This window comes from Anomaloglossus baeobatrachus, chromosome 3 (genome assembly GCF_048569485.1).
Source record: "Anomaloglossus baeobatrachus isolate aAnoBae1 chromosome 3, aAnoBae1.hap1, whole genome shotgun sequence".
Classification (NCBI taxonomy): Eukaryota; Metazoa; Chordata; class Amphibia; order Anura; family Aromobatidae; genus Anomaloglossus; species Anomaloglossus baeobatrachus.
Window position 1 is genome coordinate 158260952 of NC_134355.1, and position 1483 is coordinate 158262434.

At 35.3% G+C, this 1483-nt stretch overlaps 1 protein-coding gene across 1 annotated transcript in view; it reads left to right on the forward strand.

Moving 5' to 3' along the window:
* LOC142296212 (sulfotransferase 6B1-like) overlaps positions 1–1175 on the forward strand; it is a 78300-nt gene extending 77125 nt beyond the window's left edge. Inside the window, exon 7 of the mRNA XM_075339541.1 lies at positions 826–1175. Within this exon, the coding sequence (XP_075195656.1) occupies positions 826–956 (131 nt within the window). The 3' untranslated portion in view covers positions 957–1175. The remainder of the gene's footprint in view (positions 1–825) is intronic.
* Positions 1176–1483: the final 308 nt, after the last annotated feature.

Sequence of the window (1483 nt, forward strand, 5' to 3'; positions counted from 1 at the left end):
TATATATATATATATATAGACATGTTTTTGAATAAATATATGTAATACAATTAATAACCCACACATAAGTAGTGGAGAGGGCTATATCTACAAGTGTATTGGCTTTAAAAAAAAAACCAGATGCCTTATGACTCTGATTTCTGCATTTTTACCACTTCTTACTTTAACTTGAGATATAATGTTCTATATCCATTAGCGCTCGCTCACACAGGCGATTGTCTCAGAACATCAGGTAGCCCTCATCCACCGTCTAGCCACCAGACCAGTGTTATACTATGTTTTGTTTTGTTTTTTTTCTTTCCTGAGATTGGCATTATATATCGGCTGGCAGGCACACATTCAAGTCTATGGGTACATGTAAAACATCAGCATCAGACTGCACTTGGATTATGCAAACACAGATAATGTAGAAGATGGAAAAATTAATTTCTCCATCTTTTCTGCACCTCATGCAAGAAGCGGATCACAGTAAACTGACACTTTGATCAAACTCTGAGCAGCGTTTGAGCTGAGTGACATTAGCATAAACAGCCATAGATGCTCTTGCATTGGAGAATCTACAGCCATGTGAGTGAGCCCTTACTATTGTTTTATCTGGTCTACCGTTTTTGTGGAGCACTATTTGAATAGAGGCAAATGCCAATAATCTGATTTATTTTATAATTTGGGATATGTAGAAAGTAATGCTCTGTTTATTCATTTACATAAAATGTAAGTCAATATAATGGCATTGTCACTTAATCACAATAACTTTGGGTGATTTTACCTTGTGATATCTATCTATAGTACTAATAGAAGTAATATATATTTTTTTTATTTTTATAGGGGAAATTGGAGACTGGAAGAGCCTTTTCACTGAGAAACAGAGCAAAGAGGTGGATGCCAAGTTTGAGGAATATCTTGCAGGAACAAAACTTGGAGAGAAGATAAACTATACTACATATTGTACATTTTAATCAGTCATTTGATTTAGATTTTGTACTCCTACAATGTGTTAGGTTTAATAAAATGTATTATGTGTTTTACAGCTACATTAATGTGCTTTCTACGGGCTGTAACTAGCACTGATCATTCCCTGTCCCTGGATGTCTTTACAGGAACTCCTATCACAGTTACTGATGATGACTAGAGAATGACCTGTTGCAGAGTTATAATAAAGACTGTTAAGCCTCCTATTTGTAGATTTATAACTTATTTTATTTTTCTTCCCCCTATATTCTCCCAAATAAACTACTGTCCCTACACAGACAGTTGGTTTGTATAGCAAGTCATGTCATGCTGTACTAATTCATCATGGGATTGATAGAGCAAAGAGAAATACAATGCATGGGTAAATCTGGGCATCAAGATGGAGGCAGAAGAGAAACAAAGAGGAAACTAAACTACAAGTGAGTATGTACAACATACAGTACACACCAAAACTTTGGACACACCGTCTCATTCAAAGAGTTTTCTTTGTTTTCGAGACTCTGAAAATTGTAGA